The 26257-nt window shown below is 39.2% G+C and overlaps 1 protein-coding gene across 1 annotated transcript in view; it reads left to right on the plus strand.

Moving 5' to 3' along the window:
* ADGRV1 (adhesion G protein-coupled receptor V1) overlaps positions 1 to 26257 on the plus strand; it is a 459983-nt gene that overhangs the window by 389029 nt on the left and 44697 nt on the right. The window contains exon 88 of the mRNA XM_036308704.1: positions 11009 to 11130. Within this exon, the coding sequence (XP_036164597.1) occupies positions 11009 to 11130 (122 nt within the window). The remainder of the gene's footprint in view (positions 1 to 11008; positions 11131 to 26257) is intronic.

Raw genomic sequence — 26257 nt, forward strand, 5'->3', positions numbered from 1 at the left:
CCTTTTAATTGAATTTGACAGAAACAAATTATAAAATTTAGTATAAATAGCCTTCAGGAAAGAAAATGATATGATTTATAACTAGTATGCATCAACTTTAAGAAAGAAGTAGAAATTGGGTCATAGGAAAGATTTAAAGTATTGAAGAGCAATTTAAAGCCCACTTGTACATACAGTGTGATAAAGAGTGTAAATCAGTGTGGTTGTAAATTAACAAGTTATCGAAATGAACAATATTTGGTCTTTGCATTCACTTAATTGTACAGTTTCCAAGTGTGGTGATTTCTCTCCATCATCTCCCAACCCATTCAATGTAATGCTAGAGTATTTGCAAATAAATACTTAATCTGTAGTTATAGTAAAGCTGCTTTGCCACCATGAAAAAAAAAAGTGTATTCTTACAAATGTGTTTCAAAAACCTTTAAAAAAATCAACTTCACCGGTTTTTTAAAAAAGAAAGAAAAAAGAAACCAACAAAATGTAGAAGTATCTGTCCAGCCTATTAAAGATAAAATTAAATAGTACAAGTAGCTCCATTGGGAGGCTTGGGAGACACAGTGACTATGAAAGTCTATGACTGGTCATTCATTAGCCTCACCTACCAACGCCAGACCCACCCCATGGTACCTAGCACTAAATAAAATTCCAGAGGGGTGGGGGAGGGGAGGGAGAGGGGAAGGGGAAAGGGGAGGGGGATAGTAGAAAGAGGAGGTGGAGGAGGAAGAGGAGAGGAGAGGAAAGGTAGGGAAAGGGAAAGGGAAGGAATTTTGAACCTAGGACAAAAATAATCTGCCTTATATATGACACCTGTGAAACAGTCTGACAATTAACAATTTTAACTCCACATGAAACAGAAAGAGTTGGAATTAAAATCTCACATGTTAAAGTCTATATATGACATTGACAGATACAAAAAGAAAATTTTAAAGGTGTATCATTGGGTACAAATTAGTAATATACAAATATTATCAATATAGATATTATTTTTTTGGACAGCTGCCTTCTCCCTAGATCCTCCATATAGCATTCAGTCTGAGGATTGCCTTTCTTAACACAATGGTTTCCCCTGATTTTTTCTGTAAGGGCTTGGTCCAAGGTTGTCAGTAAGAATGAGCTAAATAAGAGATTAGTTTACTCCCATATAGGTAAAAGTCCCTGCCCCACCTCTGGTACTGTGCCATTGTTTAAATGGATAATGATAAGTCTTTAAAAAACACAAACATTGGACCCCTTTATGGTCTGTTATTGTTGTACATGCCAAAAAACAACTCTGTAGGTGGGTTTGGTATTAACTTTCTCTATTTACAAATATAGTTATTTAACAACAGAGACCATGTAATATATCCAAAGCTTTTAGGAATTATGCATGTAACATTATTTTTAAGATCAAACAATGCCTTGATAATCTGACAGCTGATGAGAGAAGAAATGCAATTAATCCATTAACAGAGAAGAACCAAAATGTTTAACTCAAATAAATTTTTTTTAAAAAATAACATAGCAAAGAAAATTAAAATAAAAATTTTAATTGGTGGTACAGTTTTGTAATGTGATGGCTAGAGAACCAAATTAAAGAAAGAAAATAAGCACTCAGATCAACTGGCATTTATCCAGATTGAGGATGGAGGGTCTACCAGAAAACAGTTCTTGGAACTAACGTATATAACACACTGTGAAAATAGTTTTTTGCACACATAGAGTTTCTTTGGTGTTAATTTTTATGAGTCATTGTGTCCAAATTGACTCAAGACTTAATTGTTGAATTTGAGCCTGATAAATCTTAATGATTGCAGTGTAATGTCTTATCGAACTATAAAATTAGAACTGGCTATTCATGGCCAAAAACACAGTAACCTAATTTTCAAAAATAATGAGGCATCTAGTAAGATGCAAAATATAGATGTAGGCAGGTTGAAAGATGCACTGTACACTTTCATTGTATTACAAAAGGCTAAGTGTGTTGGGAGCTGCTGCTAGGTGCCTGGGCATGCCTAGGGATGAGTGTTTTGAACTCTTTAATGGCTGAGTAACTAACTGGTAATGTAGTTAGAAAAAGTAGGTTAAACCAGTCTTCCATCGTTAGGTGGCTGACTTCCTGTTTGTTTTAGAGCTCCTGTCTTCTAAAAACTTTTGCCATAATGTCACTTTATGAAACATTTATTAAATGTGTAGAAAATTACAATGTTGGCTGTGAACCCAATTGATAATTTTCCTTCCCATAGTTCCAAGACATTTTTCCTCACAAGAAGAAATCAGACTATTTAACCTTTTACTTAAGAATCACAGGCGTATTTGACCGCGCCACACATACACCCCATCCCCAGCAGGATGGCATCTGGCATCTTTGAAGTACATGGCTCAAATGGAATTATTCTAATAACAGTTCGTGCAAGGTCCCTGTGGGTATGTCTCATCTAACTTGATTATTCTCCTTAGATTCAAAATTATAGCCTGAAAATTGAAAATTATATATACTTTTGCAAGGCAAGACCATAATTCTAGGCTTGTACCATTTATTTTCAATCCCAACAAATCACACTTAAAGTAGGCCTGACAACTGGACTGTCCTTTAGCATTCAGGCGACCCTAAGTCAGCTGTTGACAAAGTACTGCTATTTAAATTTTCAGCAGACTTTGAGACTCCTTTGAGAGCTTGCTCATGTTCTTCCTCTTTTCCCCTGGAAAAGATACTGTAGGCCAATATTGACTCTCGTTTGTGCCTCTGATCCTCATCTGTACAGATCATTCAAAATCTCCTTCCTATATTAGGATTAGGGTCAGTGCATGTAAGAGGGTGATAGGTTGTTTACTGTACCAACCTGATGTCTAAGATAGCCTACAATATCCTATTTAAATTACCTTCTAGAGCTGAGAATAACAAATTGTAGGCCACAACATAATGATGAGCCTCCTTGCCAGCTTTTTAAAGTGGGATGAGATGGGACGGGATGGAATAAAATATAGAATATAGAATATAAGAGATGAGAAGAGATGAGAAAAGAAAATATCAAAGGGAGAGAGAGGGGAATAGAAGACACCGATGGGTCCATGTGAAATAGGTTTGTCAGGAACTTTTCAGTGACAATCTGGATGTGATGGAGTGTGTACACTGAAAGCAACCCTCCTCCCAGTGTGATCTTCAGATTACATCAGGTGAACAGAAGGTTCTAAAACCAAGTAAGTTTGGGAAATTTAGTTACAAAAAAAAGTTAAACATGTTTCTTTATTGTGTGATATTTTGGCACTTCAAATGCAAGGGAAGCTTTCTGTAGCCATGCACTATTTTCCTAACTTGACTAAGGTCGTGATGTTGATGACAACGAAGATGAGGGCAAGGTGAGGTTTAGTGAGCATGTACTTTGTTCTGGTCTAGGCTCTGTGCTGACTGCTTTATGTGCGTGGTCCCCCAACCCCCTACCCCGCCCATTTGTGCAGCGTATGATGAATAATGAGCCATGGGATCAATCTATGTGGATGGTGGCACGAGTACTTAGAAGGCAGAGGAAGATTACTAAATTCAGTTTTGGATTAACTCAGTTTGAGATGCTTTGGAGAGCTCCAGGCCTACAGCCTTACAGTACTCATTGAAAGATGACTCTTCTATGCTACGGTACACCTGAAACTAATATAATATTGAACACCAACTATAATTGAAAAATAAAAAGATAATAAAATAATTTTAAATTTTTATAAAGGAAGAAGGTGACTCTAGAGATTATGAACTTAGTAAGGATGGCTAAATCAAATGAAGAAGCTGGCGTGTAATGGGCAGTTGAGACCTACAAAGTCTAGCCTGCTGCAACAGACATTTGCAACTGTATCTCGAGACAGGAGCCACAGGAGAGTGGGTTCCCTTCTTCAAGTGTGTGTTGTTGTTGTTTTTTTAATATATATGTATTGATTTTTTACAGAGAGGAAGGGAGAGGAATAGAGAGTTAGAAACATCAATGAGAGAGAAACATCGATCAGCTGCCTCCTGCACACTCTCCTACTGGGGATGTGCCCGCAACCAAGGTACATGCCCTTGACTGGAATCAAACCTGGGACCTTTCAGTCTGCAGGCCGACGCTCTATCCACTGAGCCAAACCAGTCAGGGCCAAGTGTGTTTTAAGAGCTCTTTGGGGAATGTGTGTGAAGTACTGAGGAGACAAAAAATTCTAAAATTGGAACCAAATATCGGTTTAGTGACCAAAACTTAGGAATGAGGTAAATAGGTAAATGAAGTATGGAGTGTTTCTTTGAACAATTTGCAGATCAATCCATAAGTTTGTTCTCTGTTTCCACGGTATGTTAATGCGGATCCAGCAGTTCTGCAAAATATGTGCCCCGTTGTCTTCTTCTATGTCTTTAGGTTTACTTTCTGAGAACACTGGTGGGTAACTCCACGTGGGATCAGTGTTAAGAAAGCGTAAGAACACAATATTTTCTTTTCAAGAAATGGGTCAGAACGATGAAACTTCTTTGCCTCTAAGTATCTTAATTTTGAGCCATATTTTAAAAATAAAACATTTGGTAATCTTTTTTTATTCAATTTCCTTTTCTTCTAATTTAAAATAATGCATGCCTATTGTTATAAATAGACCCTAAATATCTTAAATCCACATTATTTCACAGATGTGTGTCCTTATTTTACTTTAATGAGTTTGAGTGGCACATCCAAATTGTTAGCATCAGAAGGTCGGGGAGGTAAAATGAAAACAAGTACTTTAGAAGATTGTAAACACAGAATAAATTTCAGCCTCATGTAAATGAGGTGTGATTTCCATAATAAAGCCATTGTTGTTGTCACTGGTATGCAGCAATAAACACCAAGGCTGCAATTACAAAGAAAAGAGATAATACAGTGCCATACTTCCTTTTAAAATAGCAATTAAAATCATTGGAATCATATTTTCTATTAAAAATATAAAGAAATTTTATGTATTCTCAGTGGACTTTACAAACTACCATAAGTAGACTTTCTTAATGAGAGTAAGTACTAAATGGCACATCCACTTGTAGTTTTTTTCTTTCCACAAGTAATTTTTTTCACTAAAAACTTTTCAAACTGCTTTGTTTTTCACAGTAGCGACTCCTTGCTAATTTAATTAATTTCACATTAGTGAGTCCTTGGGAAATACTTTGCGGATTTGATTTTTTTTTCTCAACTGAATCTTGATAGGTATGCCTTTTGGGGCATAGTCTTTTGTGTTTTTTAATTGTAGTAAAATATACATAACAACATTTATCATTTTAACCATTTTTAAGTGCACCATTCAGTGGCACTAAGTACATTCACAATGCTGTGCAACCATCACTTCTATCCATTTTCAGAACATTTTTATCATCCCAAACAAACTCTACCCGTTAAGCAATAACTCCCAATCCCCAACACAGCCCCTGCTGACCTCTGTTCTACTTTCTGGCACCTCATATAAGTGGGATCATACAATATTTGACCTTTTGTGTCTGGCTTATTTTACTTAACAAATGTCTTCAAGGTTCATCCATGTTGCAGCATATGTCAGAATTTTATTCTTTTTTAAGGCTGAGTAATAGTCCATTGTTCCATAAATATCCCACTTTCCGTGATGCATACTGGCTTGCTTTTACCTTTTGGCTACTGTCAATAATGCTGCCACAGACATTGGTATACAAGTCTCTGTTTGAATCCCTGCTTTCAGTTGTTTTGAGTATATATCTGGAAGTGTAATTGCCAGATTAGATGGTAATTTTATGTTGAACATTTTGAAGAATCACCAGTTTTCCACAGCAGCTGTACTATTTTACATAACCACCCAACAACACACAAGGGGTCTAATTGCTCCACATTTTTGCCAACATTTGTAAATATCTAGTTTTTTGGCAATAGCCACCCTAGTAGCTATCTCATTGTAGTTTTGATTTTCATGGCCCTAATGACTAGTGATGATGATCATCTTTTCATGTGTTCACGGGCCATTGTATGTCTTCTTCTTGGAAGAAATTTCTGTGCAAATCCTTTGCCCATTTTCAGATTGGGTTGTTTGTGTTCTGTTGTCGAATTGTAGGAGTTCTTTACATATCCTGGATCTTTCATATAGATACCCTTATTCCTGGGCCTGCTGTGTTTTTAGGGCTTCCTTTTATTGAGCACATTAAAATGATTTTGTTTGTCAACTAATTCATCTTTAAACATGCTTCCAACGCTGCCAATTATAAATGCCTGCTTTGGTAAGCATTGACCTATATGGACAACCGAAAAGTAGTTCACCAAATCTGAAATGTCAGCTTAGGAAATATGAAAGTAAAATTATTTATATAAAATGGAACATTACTTTTCAGTTTGCCAAATGGAATTCATGGTAGCTGTTAAGAATCATGCCCCCTCTCACCTTCACCACCCTCAGCCATTCCACACACCCTTCTCCTTCAGTCATTGTGCCTCTCGGCCCCACAGAGGGTGAAGGGTGCCTCCTCAGATAGATCAGCCTTAAAGCGGATGAAGTTTCGATTTCAGGGCCTCTTCCTTGCAGGGGCCCCTTTAAAGAAATATCTAATTATGCTTTTTAATGTATGTATTTTAAAGAAGCTTCCCCACGTTTTTATAAACTTCAGGCTCACGAAATCTGAAAGTACCTCTGGATATGTTTCTTCCATTTGAAATCCTGTCTTATTTGCTGTGGAACTGCCGAAAACCAAAACCGGCCTGGGGTCTATTGTTCGGTGTACTGAGTTATTCCTGGCTGGCTTTCTTCTTTGCAGAGTTTCTAATCTGGGGTGCCCAGCCACCACACTTTTCATCAGAGTTCCAGAAACACATGGGTGTTTCTAGTGAGCCTGGTCCTCTCCCGGCTCCCCTGCTGAGCTTTGTCAGCATACAGCACTTGTTTGGCTCTGGGCACTTAGGAGAATATGCAGGCCAGTTTCTGAAAATTTGGTGCCTAGTTGTTCATGCAAAATATGCATGTCCTTTTGGACTCTGCACAGAGCCATAAATAAAATGTTGTACTTACACAGTGGGAGCAAAGAAGGCAATTGCCAGACTTAATACCTAACCTCGGAAAATTTTCATGAGCATAGCTTAGACAGTTTCCTAAATATTGGTGGTATCTTGTTAAAAGTAAAAATGAGCCTCTGGCCCCTTATGAAATGTATGATTTTATTAAGCAAAAATTAAGTTTTATAAAAATTAAATCCTAATATTCTCCTATACTACTATAAGGCATTAATGACAAAGGCATTATCCATCTATACACTCTGTACAGTTATAATAATAACTCAGACAATTTTATATATTTCTATGAAGGGTATATGTTCTAAAAAAAAATATTCTCAGTTTCCTTCTACCTCTTCCCCTCCCCTTTCTCTTTCCTTCCTCTTCTTTTTTCCTTTCCCTTCCCTTCCCAAACAATTCTATTATAAAGCCATTAGTTGGTACAGAGCAAGGTATGCGTCCACAGGAAGGTGTTCAAGCGTGGCATGTCGGACCTCAATCACTGTAGGGGTGCAGGCTAGCAGGAGGTGTCAGAACCTGTGTGAGTTTGGGGGGCCATCAGTGCAAGGGAAGGGTTTACCTCAATGGGAACTTGGCTACAATCAAGTAGGGTAGTTGGTCAAATAGGTAAATATATTACGAATAACGAGAAATCAGTTTCTTAACAACAAAGAAGGGGGTGACAAAAATGGAAAGGGGGGAAATTAGAATTAACTCAGTGGTGTTCGACTGGAAAGGGAAGTATTGGTGTGAACTTCCAATACAAAGAGATAGATAAAGAAATACATGTAGATATAAATATGTATATGTGTGTGTATGCATATGTGTACATACATATATTCTCAAGTTCTGTCTACTAAAAGGGCTTAATAGCAACAACACCCCAATAGCAAAGAGCATACTTAGCCCCCGATAGTGGTTTCTAAATTCTCACCTAAAAGAAACCAGGACTGAGGCAGGAAAAGTACAAGATGAGAAAGCGGCCCTGGCCAGTTTTGCTCAATGGATAGAACGTCAGCCTGTGGACCAAAGGGTCCTGGGTTTGATTCTGGTCAAGGGCATGTACCTTGGTTGCAGGCTCCTCCCCAGCCTGGGCCCTGGTCAGGGCTCATGCAGGAGGCAACCAATCGATGTGCTTCTCTCACATCAGTGTTTCTCTCTGTCTTTCCCTCTCTCTTCCACTCCCCCTGAAAATCAATGGAAAAATGTCCTTGGGTGAGGATTAACAAAAACACACACAAAACAAACAAAAAGATGAGAAAGTGCGCACAGAATGATGAAGATGTAACTAAAGGCACAGAAGCTATTTTGAAGGGGCTCCCACTAAAAAGCTTAGAACAATTTAAGCATCAAAGTAAATGATAATAGTGGATAATAAACCATTTAAAAATTGAGAATCTGTGCGTCCATATTATAAAAATTAATTAATAAACCAAACATTTGATACGGGAAAGGATATTTACCTAGGTTCAAAGTGTTGATGAAAGGATGTTCAGCCTATAGAAAAGTTTTATAAGAATTTATTTGAGCCAAAATTTTAAGGACATGATTGGAAGCAATATCTCAAAGGATTGAGAATATGCTCCTGAGAATGGCAGTTTGCATTTCCTTGTATGCATTTAGAATGAATCAAAGGAGAAAACGTAAGGAACACCATTACATTAGTGGGTGCAGGATAGTTAACATTTAACATTTACAGCACATAGAGATGGTATTTGTGCAACGGGATAACCATGAGGGGTTCTGTGGTCTCATGCTCTGGCGGTCTTGTGTTCTTCGGCCTGTGATTGTACCATAGAGAGGTCAAGAAAAGAATATTACTCAGACATTTCAAAGGTATGTCATCCTAGAAGATGCATAAGAACAATGGACAGAAGTAACTTAAGGTAAAGATTGACCTTTGCAAAGGAAGCTATGGGCTTGGAACATGACTACTCATCATGGCCTGCCCAGTGAGGAGTTTGTTAACTGACCATTCCGTGTGGTTGCTCTGGGCCACTGAGCTCATCAGGCCTGCCATGTGCCCCAGCCCCCCTGAGCCTGCCAGGTTCATTTCATAGCGCCTTTATCTGCACAAAAGTAACACCAAACAGATATTCATTCATTATGAAGGAAAGTAGATTAACTTTACAGTGGAGAATACTTGCAGCCATGATTTTAATCAAGTGACCAAAATGAGCATCCTAAGTAATGTCACAAATCGAATTCTTGTGCCACCCAATAGAATGCTAAAGAAAGAACCCAGCATCGCTTCTATGATTTCTGCCAAAGTTTACAAATGAATCACAAGAAAACATTAGGCAAACTCAAATTCAAGGACACTATCTATGAAAAACTGGCTCTAATCTTCCAAAGTGTCCGAGTCATGAAGCCAAAGACACACTGAGGAACTATTTGAGGTTAAAGGAGGGACTATCGAAACCTGTCAGCTGGGTCCTTCTACAAAGGGAGCTACTGGAATAATTGGCAGATATTGAATAGGATCTGGGGATGGTGGTAATGTACCAATGTTAATTTCCTGATTTGATAGTTGCATTGTGTTTATGTAGAAGAATGTTTTGTAGAAAATACACATTAAAGTATGACAGAGGGTGATGATGAAGGATCAGGTTGGCAACTTTCAAATGGTTTGGAAAAAAACCTCTGTTGTTGTCCTGTACTTGCAACTGTTCTGTAATTTTGATTTTGTCTCAAAATAAAATCTAAAAGTTGCTACAGTTGTATTTAGTTGTTCTTACTTCTCCAGTACATGTGGATTTTAGGTGTTAATGGATGATGGGGGGTATATATGGACTTTCAGGTCTGTCGTGGTGTGGTCCAGAATGAATGCCAGGGTCCAGCCCCAGCGGTCCAGCGGCTCCCAAAGGGTTGGACTGAGTCCCCGAAGAATGTTTTACATGGAGACAGGGTTCATAGCTCTCTAGCTCTCTTTAGTCTCCGTGGAGCTTCCTGTGCCTGGCTGACGCCACAGAAAAAGATCCCGAGGCAAACTGAGCCTTTATTTTATAGTCAGAGGTAAACAAGGTAGTGGTTACCACAGTTACACTGTTCTTGTGAGTTTCACTTGTTTACACTGTTTTTGTGAGTTTCACTTGTTTTTGTTCTTGTTCTTGCTGCACTTCCCTCAGCCCATTAGCTTCCCAGGTAAGACCTAGGGAGCGTCATAAGGTCCAGCCTAATTATGCTTAAGACGACTGTGCCCTCTAAGCTGGGACTTGTTTGTGACTTTGCCAACAAGTCAGTCTGAGGTTTAACCCTATGCGGCTCCCCACAAGTGAAGTCTTTTAAACAACTTGAAAATGTGTTTATTTGCAGCTGCTAAAACCTGATTCACTGCCCAAGGCTTATATAGCTTGTCATTTAAATATTAAAATCCCCTCTTTAAAGTTATTATTCTAAAGCCCAAATATCAAAAACAAGTGGGATGGATAATCAAGTCCATCGGTCCTGAAGAAATCTGTTCTGAAAAATATTGAAAAAAGTGCACCGGAGTGTGATGGGTGGGATAAGCATAATGCTGACAGGAGTGAATCCCGTCACCGCATCTCTGCTCTTACCCTAGCTATAAAGTTCGGGGTCTTCTCAGTCAGAAAAAAAAAAAATACCTTTCCATACACACAAACATGTTTTTATGTCATTTTTGTTTTAAAATGTCGAGTTGGACTACACTCATTTCAAGGGCACACTGATGCCTGCCTGCCATTTCTAGTGGAGCGATCTTTTAAAATTTACCTGGGAGCTAAAAGTGATTTCATCTCCGGTTGTTCGTGTAGCTTCCAGAAGAGTCCAGCAGGTGGTAGTCTAGGAGAGGAACAGTTTTCATTCTCCCCCATCCCCCCACCAACCAGCAAAACAGGAAGAATGTGGACTCAGCAATGTGCCTTCTCTTCTCTGGCGCAAGAATGGGATTTCCAAGGTTGTTATTTCAAAATGGGTGCTTAGGCAGAGAGAGCATCACAAGAAAGGAGGCAGAAATAATTTTGTGTATATGTGTGACTCCGCAGTATTCTGAAGCTCAGAATTTCTTTCTTTCTTTTTTTAATGATTTCTAGAAATTCCACTGGTTTTATATCTCTTTGCCCTGATTTCTGTGACATGGCTTTGGGGAGGCCTGCACATGGCTTACAGACACTTCTGGATGTTGGTCCTCTTTGTCATTTTCAACAGTCTGCAGGTAAGCCTTACGTTTTGATTACTGATGGCATACATGTACGCTAACGAACACATGGCATAGAGTTCCAGTGTAAAGGAAGCAAGTGTCCACACTCAGGTGAATGTGTGCACATAATAACATCTTGCAGAGTGGTAGAGTAAAATGCTGGGGGTTAAATCTCTAACACCGGAAATAGGGCTGGGCTTCTAGCCTGCTGGTTATACAGGTAGGGAAGACATATTTACCCTCCTTTGTTATGAGAACACCTAAGTGACTGCAAAAACATATTTTTGTTCAACAGAATGGATGTTTACAAACTTTGCAGGTGGCAGCCATGGAGGGCCTGTGCTCATAACTGGACCGTGGCTGTATCCAGAAATCAGATCAAATGAGGAGTGACACAGGTAGCAGTGTTCAGGCAGCCCCCTCATAGGTCTGGTGCTTAGTGAAATGAGAGCGGTTGGTTCAGTGAAAAATGACTGACATCCTCTAAGTCTGGCAATAAGGTAGTTAGGTGAGCATGCTTGGATAGCACAACTAGAAATTAAAGAACCATGGCAAAAATTAAAGCTGACATTTTTAGTGCTTTTGTTAACTGGGGAAAAGTTGCACCCTGAAATTAACAAATGGAACAAATGAACACATTTCCCTTATTTTCTGATCTAGACTAAAATAATTTCTTGAATTTGCCAAAGATATCTCTACACTGTCCTTATTTTGACCACCATCTTGCAAGGAACATGTGTAGACAAACATATTATGTCCTACAACTAAAATATGACTCAAAGCATATTTAGGTTTGCAAAGGAGACATGAGAGCATATATAACAGCAGGGTGCCTAACTGGAGCATAGTATCGAGTTAGGGAGGGGAAAAAGTACCAAGTAACTTTAAAGTTGGGGATCAAGTTGATATGCAGACTCCTCTCTATAGATATAATTAAGCATCTGCTATTAGCACAGTGAGCGGGCGGGGCCCGCACCAGGAGGAGGCCGGCAGCCCTACTCCTTCAGGATCTGGTGACTCAAAAAAGCAAGCACTTAGCAATGAGCATAAACTATGGCAGGTGCCCTGTAAACAAAGTGCTGTGAGAACTGAGTGGAGGGCCTGTTTACTCCTGTCTGTGCTAGCATTTGAGCTGATCGCCAAGAGTGAGCCACTCAGTCAGAGCCACCCAGTCGCCTGTGAAGCCCTAAGGCCTAGTGCAACTGACATTAAGGTTCACACTGACCACCTAAAGTGCTATTTCATTTTTTTAGACACAGAGTGGTACACAGACCAGTTTTTAGATTTTTTTCTTTTTTAAATACATTTTTTTACAGAGAGGAAGGGAGAGAGATAGAGTTAGAAACATCGATGAGAGAGAAACATCGATCAGCTGCCTCCTGCACATCTCCTCCTGGGGATGTGCCCGCAGCCCAAGTACATGCCCTTGACCGGAATCGAACCTGGGACCTTTCAGTCTGCAGGCCGACGCTCTATCCACTGAGCCAAACCGGTTTCGACTTTTTTTTTATTTTAGATTTTTTTCTTATATTTGCTACAAACTTTTAACTTTGAGAAGCCCTGAATTTCTGCCAGCTATACTAGCTTAGCAACAATTTTCAAGTCCTGCGTAGATGCTGCCCCCTTTAGGTGGGACCTGTGACCTTATTACACCTGGTAGACTTGATTCATTGATTTTGCCTGCCCATGAGTTTGTGACACCTTTAATGTTTATTAAATAAGTGATGAGCATATGGTTAGGGATGGGTATTTCAGGCCTGGACTACAAAAAGAGAAAGTGATACATTTTGCCTAGATGAAGCAAAAGAGTAGAGGGGAGCAAGAAAGGTTTTGCAGTTAGAGGCGGTGGCGGGAGAGGAGACAGGAGGGGGTTGGCTTCAGTGCCATGTTACCAGGTCAGGATGGGATATTAAACTTCAGCTTCTAAGCAGTGGGAAGCCATCGGAGTTGGGGGTTTTGTTTGTTTTATTCTGATTTGCTTTGCTTTTTAAAATATTGCTAGTTTTTAATTTTTTTAAAATATTAAATGGGAATGGCATGCTCAGACCTACTCTTTGGAAGGATAACTGGAAGCATTTGGGAGGGTATTGGAAAGAAGAGCAGTTCCAGGCAGGTAGGCTGTTGTTATAGTCCAGCCTACAATGGTCTGGCAGTGTGCCTGGGAACAGACAATAATGGCAGGTTTGAGGATTGCTGTAGAGATAAATTAGTGAAACTAGGTTAGCCAGCTAAATGGGGAATGTAGAGTGTGAGAGAGTAACTTCACTTAGATATGCCTGGCACAGGTGAATGGCTGGGCACGGACACCTTAAGTCAGCAAGAGCAGGATTCCAGGGTGTAAGCACTGAGGTTGGAACATCAGTGAGATTTGGGAGACAAAGCTACCAATCAATGTTTTGGTAACTAGGTATAGTGGGAGAGCCAGTGAAAGAGATAATTTTGATAGAGAACCGGTGTTGGGCAGTTTGGAGTTGCTATTCGAAAAGAAAGCTTCAAAAGAAAACAGGACCAAACTGCCTGTGTAGCAGAGAAGACAGATAGAATCAGACCGGAGGAGCGATGTGGTCTAGTGCACTGGTTCCCCAGCGGTAGTGTGCATCAGTCACGTGAAGGGCTTGTTAAAACACAGATGGTTAGGCTCCACACCCAGAGTTTCTGTTACAATAGATCTGGGTGGGATCTGAGAATTTGCATTTCTAACAAGTTCCCAGAGGTGGCTGATGCAGCTGATCTAGGGCCTAGGTTGGGAACTACTGGTATAGAGCATGATCCTAACTCTACCAGCCTACTCTCCGGTGGACTTCAGCTGAGTCATGGATACTTCCTCAATTCTGCTGCGTCTGTGAAATGGGGATAAATACTGTGTGATTATGGTGTGATTTAATTAAATGGCATGATGAATGTAAAGCAGTTGTACAGTATCGCACACAAAGAACAGTTATTTTTACTCAAGAAGTGTAATGGAGAATGCAGAGAGAAATAATCACTTAGGAAGGAAGGCTGGTTGGTTTCTTGTTTTGTTTTCGTTGCTTGTGGGGGAAAAAAAGACAACTGGAGGGAAAGCTCATTGCCATGGCAGATCATGAGCAGGGCAGGGGGAGCAGACATGACAGGCGGCTTATCGGAGGGAGGGCCAGGGATTTTTTCCTCTGAGGCTAGGGAGAGAGGGAAGGATAAACATGAAAACACTCTTCTGGAGCTAAAACATGTCTATGGAAAGTTGGAGTTTGCCTCTCTTTTCTCTCAAAATCAGCAAGCAAGGATATTTGTTGAATGAGTTGACAGCTTGAAGTAAAAATAGTAAAAAAATATGGAGCGGTTTCTAAGCAGAAAGTAAATCTAAATGACGGTGGTTTGGAAGCTGATCAAGAAGCGGACTGCTTAGAGAGTGACCGGTGGGATTCCGCGGAGGCTGGAAACCTGAAATGTGAAGGGAACCAGTCAGCAGTAATTAAGTAAATGGAAGCCTTAAGATTAAAATGGGAGCCAGTATAACCTATCAAACCGCATATACAGGAAAAAGTCTGTTGAGCTCTTATGGAGGTTAATTATTAAAGGAGGACTGTTTAGCATTAAACTGTATATTGCAGGGAGACATAAAAGAAATCATTATGGTCTCTTTCTTTTAGGAACTTAATACAAGCTAAGTATAAGGAAAAACTAAAAATATTTCAAACTCATATTGAATGAGTTTAATTCCATCTATGTGGCTCTATTGAAGCAATGACTGTTTGTATCACCTTTGCCTGGTATATGACACACTGGTCATTCCTGGGAAAAGGGCTCAATCAGTCCTTAAAGGAGCAGTTGAAAAATATGATTTCTCCAGGGTTTATTGGGGTTCATTTAATATAGAAACTGCCTCATGTCTTTAACTTGGACATTTCTATGGAATATGGCTCTATAGTAGTTAGATCTTCAAAGACAATTATTCTATGAAGACTTAATAGCCTGCCTTCCTTCCTTCCTTCCTTCCTTTTTAGTGGCCTTTGTATTTCTTTTACTCCCTTTGTCAACAAAAGTATGTTATGTATATATGTTGGGCTATGATATTTTGGTCAGAGATTACTGCCTCATTTTTTTATCCAGCTTATTATGATTTCATAGGTGCTCTGAGATTGATGAATGAAAGGTATATTTCTATAATATTCTGATTTTTAATAGTTATTATGTGATGCAGTTTTACAAAAAAAGGGAATCTTGATCACTTGAAATATTATCAGGACTTTCTTGATCACTTTCTGAATATTCAGGGTTAAGCTACCAAACTTCTAATACATCTGAGCATTTAAGAACTGTGTGAAGTACTTTTTAAAGCATGACAGATAAAAGTGCAAAACTAAGGTAAAAAAAAAAAATCATTCTGAATATGTCTACTGTTATTTTTATTGCTTAACCATCTTCTCGAGCATCGTGGCCACCAGCAGTGTAAGACTCACCTCCTCCAAGCTTACTTGCCCCAGCAGGGAAAGAGCTTATTCCCCAGCAGGACAGTTCTCCGCAGGACTTACAGCACATTCACCTTGGGTCACAGACTGTCCAGAAACCAATCACGTGACAGGCACTCTGGCGAAGCCTGGGTCAGGAGCAGATTCCAGTGGTAGAAGGAGTTGAGTTTATCACACAAAACCAAATGGAATGGAATCCCCACCAGAGGAAAGGGTTCTTTTACCAATGTGTGTGTGGCCAGGGGGCCGGGGGAGGGAGGAGAGATGGCAACAGTGCTAGCCAGGCCAAAGTAACAGATGTCCACTCTACCTATTTTCTCCATTTTCTTGTTCATTGATATAAGTTTGGACAAGGACAGCTATTGTCAGACTACCAGGAAACTTCATCAGTGAGACATTAGTTTATTGTGAATATCCTTGGGATCCATCCTATAACCACATGTCTCTGTGTGGCCCCCAAGAAATTCATGAGGCACTGTGTTTAATATTTTTCTTAATTCCCTGATCCAGTAATCTAATAATCTTCATATTTTTAAGAATGAGTTGGGTTTCTCATTTCTAAGTAGATGTATGTTAATACTTATAGGTTACAAGTTTTTTATTGTTGTTGTTAATCCTCACCCCAGGATATTTTTCTTTTCTTTTTTTTTTGAATATATTTTATTGATTTTTTACAGAGAGGAAGGGAGAGGAATAGAGAGTTAGAAACATCGATGAGAGAGAAACATCGATCAGCTGCCTCCTGCACATCTCCTACTGGGGATGTGCCCACAACCCAGGTACATGCCCTTGACCGGAATCGAACCTGGGACCTTTCAGTCCGCAGGCCGATGCTCTATCCACTGAGCCAAACCGGTTTCGGCATTTTTCCATTAGTTTTAAGAGAGAGTGGAAGGGGGGAGGGGGGAGACAGAGAGAGAACCATCAATGTGAGAGAGACACATCAGTTGGTTGCCTCTTGCACGCACCCCTTGGTGATCAAGCCTACAACTGAGTTACGTGCCCTTGACCAGAAGCAAACTCGGGACCCTTCAGTCCATGGGTGGACCCTCTATGCACTGAGCCAAACGGCTAGGGCTAGATCACAAGTTTTAAAAACTGTTTAGTCCAAGGTATATTCAAATTTGTGTAGCAATTAATGAGAGAATCACCAGGCCTGATACTCAGCTGGTAGGTACTGGTAGGACCCTATCAGTTGTTAAAATATTGAAATAGCTACTGTTTAAACCTTGCCTATGTCCCAGCCTCCTAGCCACTTAAGCTAGAAGCATCCCAGACCTCCAGCAACATAAAGGCTGATGCTGGGCCAGTCAGGGACCCTTCAGAATCCTACTCCAGTGCTAAACCTGCAGCCATTCGGATGGGTCAGTGCCTGTGCCAGGCTCATTAAACATTTTGTATATCGCTCCTAGCTGTATTATGTTATAACATCTTTTTTAAACCCAAACCAATCAAATTTATATTTATGTACAATATTTATTTCAGGTTTTCTTCTAGGGCTTTCTCCCACTTACTCTGTCAAAAGGTCACTGACCATCTTGACTTATAGGGAATCCCAGGTAAGGTAATCAGAGTAGCCAACAGTTTCAGCCATGAGCTTCTTGGTGATGCTGGAAAATACATTTTTGAAGACAGATTCATATACATAGAAGGACCTTTCTGAAAGCTGAAATGCATTCTTATTGGAACACAAACTTTGCCTAGCATTGGGATACGACACTTCTCAGTATGTACGCTATGAGATCATGTTCTGCAGAATCCTGTTTGACTGTCTCTCTGTAAATGGCTTCTATATGTTCATTTGTACACCCATCTGGTCTCGAGATGTGTCTTGACAGTTTTTGAATCATTCACTATTCCAGGGAGTTACAACATGGAATCTGCAGCTAAAAATATATAGCCTATATTCAGATTTAAGATCAGCAGTTGGCTAAAATTATTTTCATTCCTACTTAACCTCAAGTCTTAAATGGCTGGGAAATAAGTGACTCAAAGGTGGGGACAGTTTCTTCTACGTTTTAGTTATTGTTCTTTGGTGGCCACCAGAGTGCCTTGCACACTGAAAGCATGTTCTTATAAAAAATAGTGTTTCTTATTTAACCCCTTCTTTATTTCCCACTCTCCTTCCTTTATTCCCTCTATCTATCTCTTCCGTCTTTTCTCTTTTGTCCTTGCTTTCTTTCCATCTATCTCTTGTTGTTCAATGTTGAATTTTAACTTTGAAACTAAAGCCAACTTTTATGAAGAGATTTTCCCAAATAAAAGTAGTGCTTAAAGTAGCATAAGAAATGGATCATGGCCAGGCCAGTGTGGCTCAGTGGTTGAGCATCAACCTAGGAACCAGGAGGTCATGGTTTGATTTCTAGTCAGGGCACATGCCCAGGTTGCAGGCTCAATCCCCAGTGTGGGGATGCAGGAGGCAGCTGATCATTGTTTCTATCACTCTCTTCCTCTCCCTTCCTCTCTGAAATCAATAAAAATATATTTTAAAGAAAGAAAGAAATGGACCATGTTCCTTTGCTCATGAAAATATACAGTGTCCATTGCAAATGGAATATAGAAAAAAAGTAATAATTCTTTAATTTTCATCTGAGAATTTTCAGTTAGTATCCAGAGGGGTTCAGTGCAGGTGTCTGTTTAGATGCAGGACATATTTAGTCTTGGCTGCTTCCTTTTGAGGATAAACAGCTCTTGAGAAATACATATCTCTCCATATAAAAGCCTAATATGCAAAGTGTCTCCTTGGGAGTTCAGCTGGAAGACCAGGAGTTGGATTGCTCACTATGACATGCACTGACCACCATGGGGTTGTCCAGCTGGCAGCCACTAGGGACCCTACCCATTCATGAATTTCATGCACTGGGCCTCTAGTTGTTAAATAATCAGTTACAGAGGACTAACTAACTCCCTTTGCAATTGCTTTTCAACAGCCAACAGGATTAAGAAGTGTCACCTTGTTTCCATTAGAGACTAGCACATGAGCTCTTCATGGAGAGTGGAAAAGCAATCTTTCAGAAAACCCAGGAGTAAACATGTAGAAGCTAGGGGAGTTTGGAACTCTATCCCTGGTTTTTCCCAGAGTCATGTCAAGTTCAGTGGGGGGGGGAAAAATCACTACACTTGTTTTATAGAGTGAAATTCAGAGACTAATGAACATCTTGTGTGCTCTTCAGAACATCGCAGATTATCTCTATAACTTTTCAGTAAATAACAGAAGCTTAGACAGGGAGGTATATTTAAATTGTCTTGATTAGGTCATGCCATTCTCTCCAGTGTTCAGTAGCATCTGGGCTGGTGAAATATCTTTGTGTGTTTGTGCAATAAACTTCTTACTCTATTTGACAATGAATGACAGCGTCTGACACTGACTCCTCATTGGCCTGTTGATTGGCCAGGCAAGGCACTTCAGACAGACTGGATTTTTACTTTTGTTTGCACTAGGTTCTCTGATCTGCCAGTGAATATTTTTCAATAATGTGGTTTTAGTCATGACGGGATTGTATAGAGTACCTTTGGACAGTAGGCTTCATCCTTGCAAAACAGAGGCCTCCATTTCTCCTGTCCTGATCTTGTGTTAGTGTTTTACCCTGTGTTTCTTCCATTTCAGAGTTTTATTCTGTGTCCTCTGTGACCACATTTTTTTTTTTCATTTTAACTATATAGTAGGCCTTCCTGGACTCTGTGAGCCTTTACCTGTGAAAGAATCTAACGCACTCTGCTTTTTGAAATAGTAGGCCTACAAGAATCAGAGTAAGTAAGACACATAACTCCTCTTGTTAAAATAGTTTTGGAAGAACAAAGGAAATATAAAATTTGGGGCCAGCTTTCACCTGGTCATTCAGATTCTTTGCCTTCATGTTAATTTATATTTTTTTCCAGCATCTAAAATGTTATTCTTATTGCTTGTGTTATTCAAATACTGTGGTGGAGAGAATACTTTCTGTAGGTACCCTTATCTGCGTGTCTTATGGCAGCATTCTTTAATGTTGAACTGTCAGGTGCAGGGTAATGAGCATGAAGCTGGATGTCATGCAGCCTCTGTTCTACCAAGTGACTTGACACCTCTGAGCTTTACTTATCTGCTTTCCCGAGGTGCTGGTTTTTTAAAAAATATTGTTATTGATTTCAGAGAGGAAGGGAGAGGGAGAAAGAGAAACATCAATGATGAGAGAATCATTGATCAGCTGCCTCACGTACACCCCACACTGGAGATTGAGCCCGAAACCCAGGCATGTGCCCTGACCAGGAATCAAACTGTGACCTCCTGGTTCATAGGTCAATGCTCAACTGGGCACGCTGGCTGGGCCTGAGTGCTGATTCTTGCTCTAAGTTTAATCTGAAGGATCATGTAAAAGTATATGTATAAAATATGATTTGTAAACTACATAATGTTTACAAAAAAAAATATTACAAATGAATAAATGAACAAAAAACCCACCAGTTGTCTCAGAAGCTATATGAGAGGCCAAAGAGAGGAGATTTGTAAGCTTAGTCTTTAAATCTTCCTAAGCCACTGGTCTTCCCTCAAATGATCTCAGCCACTCATAGGTATTTCCTTCACTGTAGCGCCCCTTTGCCGCCCCAACCCCCCCCACCCCTACCCTGTGTGTACCATCACAGAGCTTAGTTTACAACATAAATCCATTGTGGTCACTCATATGCTTTTACATGTTTAGTAAATGCCTTCAGGTTCAAGCAAGTGACTTATGTGGGTGAAATAAGCTTATTGTGAGACAATAGGGATTGATGGGGACTATAGAAGAACTGGAGAATAGACTCCTTCTAAAAGCATTCAAGTGAAAAAAGTAAATATTGTACGGGCCAAACAAAAGCATTTGCAGGGTAAATTCCCATAGCTGATAGTCAGTGTACAACCCCTGGGTAAAAATAAGTTCAAATTTCTTCCTCTAGAGAAGATTTAATTTTCTTTGAAAAGCAAGTAGAATATGGGCCAGTCACCTTGGTCCAATAGAAACTGGGTTTTGGGCTTTGTGATGGTTATTTATGGCTTGCAGAGTGCCGTGGGCAAACTAAAAGATTGTTCAGGTGACTCAGTTGAAAGCCTATTGTGTTATTTGGGACTCCTCTTCCTTGGCAGTCTCTGGACTCATTTCTCCTTCCCCAGCACTATGAGACTGCTGGATTCTTTGCTTTGTGTTTTAGCCTCTGAGCAGCTGCTTCCTGCTTAGTTTCTTAGCCTTTCATCCCAGGGATAGGCAGATTCAAAAGTGGCAAATACTTTTACAGTTCCTTTTTTCTTTGGAATCTTGGCCCCTCAAGCCCTGGTTGCCTTAGTATTTGACCATGTGGACTTCAAGAAGAAAGATTCACTTGATGTGAACCCCAAGAAAGAATTTAGCTACTAAGATGACTCCCCATGGTCAACCAAGGGCCCACATTTTATGAATAATAAGAGTCTAACAACTGCCCCAACTGGTTTGGCTCAGTGGATAGAGCGTCGGCCTGTGGACTCAAGGATCCCAGGTTCGATTCTGGTCAAGGGCATGTACCTTGGTTGCGGGCACATCCCTAATAGGAGGTGTGCAGCAGGCAGCTGATAGATGTTTTCTCTCATCCATGTTTCTAACTCTCTGTCCCTCTCCTTTCCTCTCTATAAAAGAGCAATAAAATATTTTTTTTAAAAAAGAGTCTAGCAACTGTTGTTGACAGGGTTCCTCACGTACTCTGTGTACCAGGAAGAACCTCAGCCTGAACTCTTGGCTCTGGCTCTGTGTCCAGCTTGTTTTCGCCTTTGGTCAACCACTGTAGGAAAACCCCCGTGTCATCTTTCTACCAATGGACTGAGAGCTGCCCTGCCCAGTCAGAACTACAAATTGATTCCTTATCTGCACCTATCCCGACCAATCAGAACTGCAGTATTTGGACTGCACAATTTGCAAATTTTCTCCAGCTTGTAGAATTGTACAAATGAGTGTTAATCTGCTAGATACTTTATCAGAGCCAGAAGCAAAAGTTTCAATAGATTTATTTCAACAAATACCTAATAAAATTTTAAGATAAACTGAATGCATGTTAACATATGAAGATACTTAGAGCCACTACAATTCATCAAATATCTAGCTGGTATCTTCTAAGACTTATGCTGGTGCTTCTGGGAACACTGATGACAAACACTTGTGCATGCAACTTATCAAGGTCAGCTGATGAGGTGCACTTTCTGTCTAGTATGTCATATATATATATATATATATACACACACATACACATATATATACATATATACATACATATGTGTGTGTGTGTGTATATATATATATATATATATATATATATATATATATATATATATCAGTAAAATCTTATCATTTATGTCCATCAATTGAAGATTGAGATTCAGAAATGATACTGTGGCCATAGAATAACCTCATACCTATTTCACAAAACTGAAATAAACCAATAGGAAAAAGAAACAATCAACACCAAAGAACCACTAAACAGGCATGTTCCAAAAGCTCACTGCTCTGGAAAGCAGGTCGGCCTTCTCAGAAACTGGACAAAAAATGCCAACTAAAATCTTACTGAAAAAAATTAATAGCCTGAAATCAAATATAAACTGAACTTTTGAAAACATCTCTTTAAATAGATAGATCCAGGACGTTCCAACTTCATCCTTCAGAATAAATCAATTCCATGTCACTGTTTTCCTCTGCAAATATTTATAATATCCTTTTTAGCTTGAGAAATAGCAGGAAATAATGAGTGAAAAGTACTTTGGAATACTGTCTTACTAATTTTTGGCTCTGTGATTTTTTTGATTTTATTTTTTTAAATATATTTTATTGATTTTTTTTTACAGAGGGGAAGGGAGAGAGATAGAGAGTTAGAAACATCGATGAGAGAGAAACATCGATCAGCTGCACATCTCCTACTGGGGATGTGCCTGCAACCAGGGTACATGCCCTTGGCCGGAATCAAACCTGGGACCTTTCAGTCCGCAGGCCGATGCTCTATCCACTGAGCCAAACCAGTTAGGGCGGCTCTGTGATTTTAGGCAAGTTATTTAATTTCTCCTAAATGGAGATACTACTATTTAATTTTAAGGTATTTGTGGAAATCAGCCAAAAATATTTTAAAATTTTAGGCACATAATAGGTGCATAGTAACATTAACTGTCTTCCTCCTGTCTTTAATTTGGCACCATAATTGCATATGCATTTAATTTAAGATTATTTTTACACAAACAAAACTCTGAGCTTCAATCTTCATAGCACATCACTGAAATCAGTTAGCAGTGTTTCTCTAATTGCTGATTATTCAGTCTCTTCAGAACCTGATAAAGCCAGTCACAGGCCACATTCACGGAGCTACCATCTTGATGATCTTATTTGGGTACAAGATCCCAGTGTATAGATACTATATAAGTTTTATGTGGACATAAGCCTATTAATTATATTTTGTCCTTTGTTCCCTAACTAACATTTTGGGGCAACACGTTAGATTCTCTGTCAGTCTTGGAAACTCTCAGTATAAAGTGGTGATATGGTAGATTATATTAATTTTACCTTATTGTTTGAGGCAATATCATAACACTGGAAGTCTTATATTCATTCATTCAAAAATATTTATCTAGAATGTGTTCATGTATGTATATGTAAGACCACATGTTCCCATGCCCCTTGGCTTAATATATAATAAAAATCAAAATAGTGACAAATATTTATTAAGTGCTTATTATGTGGAATTATACTTATTTCATTCAAGCCTTACAACAACCCTGCAAGGTAGGAACTATTATTCCACTTTACATTTGAAGAAACAAGGGCTTAGAGCAGTGAAGTAACTTAGGCAAGGTCATTCACTCAGTAATGCATGAGCTGGGATTCAATCAGTTAAGATCAGTTCCCCCACTAGGCTGTGTCTGCAATGCTAGGAGACCATAGAACCTCTTTCTCTCACTATCCCCTCCACTCTAAAGCCCATCTTCTTAACAGCTTTTGCGACTGAACTGCCTTCCACCTAAACCAATTGCGTAGTCTGTCTTTTTAAATATCATATAAACCTTATTGTGTAGGGGAAAAAAACCTACATGTGAGATACAACCAGAGACTCAGATAGGGTTAGAGGAAATCAAACATTGGATTGCATGGCCTAGGCTGACAGCACCTAGGAGGATGCCTGTTAGAGGAGACCCAAAAGCCAGATTCATGGAGCTAAACAGGCCGGATGGAGTGGGTTTCCCAAACCTCTAGTGACATGCTCCTCCATGAACTCCACTGTTTTCTGAAATCCCTAACACATTACTTTTCCATAAATATCAACCAAGTTTAAACATGGCAAGAAAGGCATATTACAGTTAACATTTCTCTAGGAAAACACTAGCAGTCTCTAGCTTTATTTTTCTCCACTTAATTGACATTGTTGTGTGAAGACAAAGACACAGTAAACTTCGCACTAACTGGAGCTGAAGAGGCCCTCTGAAATGATGGAATTGCGAAAAGGAGAGTGGACACTTTGGATTCACTGGCTGGGTTTAATCCAGGGAGCAGTTATCCCAAATGTACCTGTGTTTCCTCAAATGGATTAAGAAAGTTGGTGCTTGAGAAGGCATAATCTCCCTTTCGCTTCTCTGCTATCTCTCCTCTTGGGTTGTATATTATACAGGCTCTTGCAGGATGATGTGGTTGCAGCATTTTATACTGAGGGTTGTTGTTGTTTTTTTAATTTTTTACTTATTGATCTGAGAGAGAAAAAGACAGACATCTATTTGTTGTTCCATTTATTTATGCATTTATCGGTTGATTCTTGTATGTGCCCTGATCAGGGATCAAACCCACAACTTTGTGCATCTGGATGATGCTCTAACCAACTGAACTACCCAGCCAGGGCAGAGGGGTGGTTATTTTTTATCACTGAGTATCCACTCCCATCTTCAGCACTAGCAAGAGTTGGAGAATCTCAAGTGGAATAGTGTAAAAAAAAAAAAAAAAAAAAAAAAAAAAAAAAAAAAGTTTGCTAGAAGTGTATGGCCTGATTATTAGAACTGTGTTAAGGGCATGATCATCTGCTAAAAGGAAGTTGTCAAAGGAATTTTTTTTTCTTTTTTCAATGAAGATTGATAGGCAAACTAAAATTGAAAAAATTTATCCATGATTTTTCATCAGAAAGCCCTCAAATACTTTTTACCTGAAAGTCTGGCAAAATAGCAGTTCATTGGCTAACCACAGCTATTACAAGGAATTGGAGGGGGTATACTCTTAATAAATAAATGTTACAAAAATAAAAGGAAGGTTTACAGGTATGCCTCCCTTTTCACTGCTTGTCTAAAGTGTGAACATTTAGAAAGTGTTCTGAGTCTGTGAGGATTCTGATTCTTTATTTTTTATTATAATAATACAATATAGTAATAAGTTTATTCATAATGAGTTTTATATTATTAATAATTCATTTACACTTCTCAGGGTTTTTACAAAATTCATGCCTGAGATGTTTAAGAAGAATAGTCATTTCTTCAGAGGCTTTTTAATATCTTGCGTTCCTGTAAGATGCTTTGGAGAAATCTTACTTTCTGTCGCAGTATTGCCTTTGTCTCTTTTATTCAGAGAATCTCATTTGTCCTATTTTAAAGGTTTGCTTTCTTCTTTCTAAGAAGCCACTTAAGTAGTCATTACAGGAAAAAAAAATTTTTGGAAAGTTTTTTATATCTACTTGAATTTTTTCCATTTGCAATTTTGGTTACTTTTAAACCAGTCTCAATATTTTGAGGAAACATTGAAGAAAATACTGTCTATTTCCAAGTACATACTGTCCTATGATGAAGTGTTTGGATGCCTCTTATCAGTGCCAATATGACTTTATGTGTGTATACTCTTCACTAAAATAAAGTAATATGGTACAACTAAATAAAGAGTGACAATTTCCTGTTGACTATAGTAGTTTACTATAGGTTTTATACCAGAACCCCTTCTCAGTTCTTTTTTTTTTTTAATTAAATCTTTATTGTTCAGATTATTACATTTGTTCCTCTTTTTTTTCCCCCCCATAACTCCCCTCCTCCCAGTTCCCGCCCCACCCTCCGCCCTCACTCCCCACCCACTGTCCTCATCCATAGGTGCACGGTTTTTGTCCAGTCTCTTCCCGCATCTCCCACACCCCTTTCCCCCCCAGGAATAGTCAGTCCATTCCCTTTCTATGTCCCTGATTCTATTATAATCGACAGTTCATTTTGTTCATCAGATTATTTATTCACTTGATTCTTAGATTCACTTGTTGATAGATGCATATTTGTTGTTCATAATTTGTATCTTTACCTTTTTCTTCCTCTTCCTCTTCTTAAAGGATACCTTTCAGCATTTCATATAATCCTGGTTTGGTGGTGATGAACTCCTTTAGCTTTTCCTTATCTGTGAAGCTCTTTATCTGACCTTCAATTCTGAATGATAGCTTTGCTGGATAAAGTAATCTTGGTTGTAGGTTCTTGGTAGTCATCACTTTGAATATTTCTTGCCACTCCCTTCTGGCCTGCAAAGTTTCTGTTGAGAAATCAGCTGACAGTCATATGGGTATTCCCTTGTAGGTAACTGAGTTTCTTTCTCTTGCTGTTTTTAAGATTCTCTCTTTATCTTTTGCTCTTGGCATTTTAATTATGATGTGTCTTGGTGTGGTCCTCTTTGGATTCCTTTTGTTTGGGGTTCTCTGTGCTTCTTGGACCTGTAAGTCCATTTCTTTCACCAGGT

Source organism: Myotis myotis, unplaced genomic scaffold (genome assembly GCF_014108235.1).
Source record: "Myotis myotis isolate mMyoMyo1 unplaced genomic scaffold, mMyoMyo1.p scaffold_m19_p_5, whole genome shotgun sequence".
NCBI lineage: Eukaryota > Metazoa > Chordata > Mammalia > Chiroptera > Vespertilionidae > Myotis > Myotis myotis.